Source organism: Montipora foliosa, chromosome 11, assembly GCF_036669935.1.
Source record: "Montipora foliosa isolate CH-2021 chromosome 11, ASM3666993v2, whole genome shotgun sequence".
NCBI lineage: Eukaryota > Metazoa > Cnidaria > Anthozoa > Scleractinia > Acroporidae > Montipora > Montipora foliosa.
The window spans coordinates 28,711,915-28,714,414 of NC_090879.1; the positions used below are offsets into that span (position 1 = coordinate 28,711,915).

A 2,500-nucleotide genomic window follows, 5' to 3' on the forward strand; every position below is an offset into this window, starting at 1 on the left:
CACTCGCTCCCAGAATAATTTTTGGTTACCTTTGGGGGGAGGGGGATGGAAGGGAAGGGGGAAGGAGAGAAAAAAAAATGTGGACAAGGACAGTACGTTAAAATTAAAAGAACTTAACATTTTCGTAAACGCATTGTATTTCTGCTATTCTTATTTTTAAACACGTTGCCTGGAAGATGAATGAAAAGAACCCAAGTGCATCCCTACAAATTGAAGGACCACAACGGATGAAAAGAAAACGGGAAAGTGAAAGCGAGATCAGCGAACCACCTGCTAAGAGAGACAATGCCAGCTGTGGCATGGAGGATGGCTACAGACACCAAGAGGTATGGAAAAGCCTTATTTTCGTAGCAAGCGTTTCCATAGAAACGGAGAGAGCCAAAGAGATTCGTCCGTATTCTTTAACAATGCATCTGGCGGATGGACGGGAAGGGGGAAGGAGAGAGAAAAAAAAAATGTGGACAAGGACAGTACGTTAAAATTAAAAGAACTTAACATTTTCGTAGACGCATTGTATTTCTGTTGTTCTTATTTTTGAACACGTTGCCTGGAAGATGAATGCAAAGAACCCAAGTGCATCCCTACAAATTGAAGGACCACAAGGAATGACAAGAAAACGGGAAACTGAAAGCGAGATCAACGAACCAACTGCTGAGAGAGACAATGCCAGCTATGATATGGAGGATGGCAGACGTCAAGAGGTATGGAAAAGCCTATTTTCGTAGTAAGCGTTTCCACAGAAACGAAGAGAGCGAAAGAGATTCGTCCGTATTCTTTAACAATGCATCTAGCATGACCAGACACTCACATTTTAGCATACTTATACGGCCGGAATTGCTTGCTAGGACAAGTCATCCAAGGCTCACTTTAACCAAATTGTAATTCTCCTGAAAAGACCACTTGTAAGACCAATATTTGTCATTTGCAAAACCTTATCGTTAACGGTTCTTTACAAAGACTCTGTCTCTAATTTCACGATGTATGGCATCCCCTCATGACAACTCGTCCCGGTAAATATCTTAAATTTTACTAACGCTTATTTTTAATTTAATAATAGTGATAATGATAATGATAATGCCGATATGATAATGATACACTTCAAAACATTAACGTTCTTTTCCGGGGTACAAGGATTAACCGGATTTTTGAGATAACGAAATAAGTGAGGCTTTGTTGCGGCCACAAAAAGCAAAGTTTTTGCACGGCGGGGCTCCACTGAACTCACAATGCTGGACTTGTATTGCCCTTTTCTTTCAAGTAAATTTATTTCAACCCTCTTTTCAGGCAGATCGAAGTGAGTCTTGCAGTATCCAAGCGATCGTTAGGACCGGACGAATAGCGAGATATGGTAGCGATGGGAATCTTTTGAAGGCGCTTTCCGGCAAGGAGTCGGATAAAAAACTCATTGTGGACTTCACAGGAGTAGATCCTGAGGACCCCTCATCCGGTACATCAACCTTAATCTGAGTGAAAGTGATCATTGCAGTCGATGAATTGCAAAGAACCCGGATTCGAACAAAAGTACAGAGATGGCCTCGTGGTGAGACCACTCGCCTCCCACCAATGTGACCCGGCCGGGTTCGATTCCCAGAATTGGCGTCACACGTGGGTGGAGTTCGTCGGTGCTCTGTTCCGATAGGTTTTTACTCGGGTACCCTGGTAATCCCGTCTCCTCAAAAATCAACCAATGAGTTCATTTGATTTCTACGCAGTGTCCAGCGCTAAATACACTTGATACTAAAAAAAAAGTTCATTATTATTATTATGAATTGTAACTGTGCTGCACTTGCTCTGTGCAATAGCAGGGTCATAGTCTCGAGTCCCATCAAGAGTCCACTAGGAAGTTTAAGCAAAGACGACGGCTAAGGCAACGAAAACGTCACTCTTAAATATAACTTAGCGCTATCGAAAGTATTTTGCGATTATTCCGTCTTGTTCAGGTTGTAAAATACGGGCGAACTATTCTTCAACTTGTGGGGTACGAACGGTTTTAAAGTAAAAATAGAAAATGAATGGTTCGTTGTTATATGCTCACGTTGCCGCCAGAACCTAAAATTTGGTGATTTCACGTTGTTGTTTTGTGGAATACGGCAAAGAAATGCACGGAAATTCATGCTGCACGTGAAGCACGATTTTTTTGCCTTTTTCAACCAATCATATTCTTGGTTTTTGACGTTCTCGTTGCCGTAGCCATCGTTACTCAAGATGGAGTAAGAATCTAGTACTTGTCCCGATCAGCGTCAGAAAAGTGTCTATTTTTAAACCACGTTTTGTGGGAAACTAAACAATAGACCTCCCCTGCTAGCGGAGGTCTCTTTTCTTTTGCGTTCGCTGGGTTGACGAGTACGGGAGAAGACTGAGATCTTTGCCATGGGTCGAAATTCACTGTGTTGAGCATGCACTGCGGTTACTTAGCGACCGAATCCTTACGTCATACTTCATGTTGTGTGGGCTCACTTAACAACAGCGGAATTACCATAAAGGAATGCGTGGGATACAG

The 2,500-nt window shown here is 42.4% G+C and overlaps 1 protein-coding gene across 2 annotated transcripts in view; it reads left to right on the forward strand.

The window, feature by feature from the left end:
• Window positions 1-2,500, forward strand: part of LOC137975814 (uncharacterized) — a 20,959-nt gene that overhangs the window by 4,278 nt on the left and 14,181 nt on the right. Inside the window, exons 2-4 of one of the 2 annotated variants that reach the window (XM_068823008.1) lie at window positions 177-326; window positions 555-701; window positions 1,285-1,447. In XM_068823008.1, the coding sequence (XP_068679109.1) occupies window positions 177-326; window positions 555-701; window positions 1,285-1,447 (460 nt within the window). The remainder of the gene's footprint in view (window positions 1-176; window positions 327-554; window positions 702-1,284; window positions 1,448-2,500) is intronic. The other variant, XM_068823009.1, reaches the window with a different exon arrangement.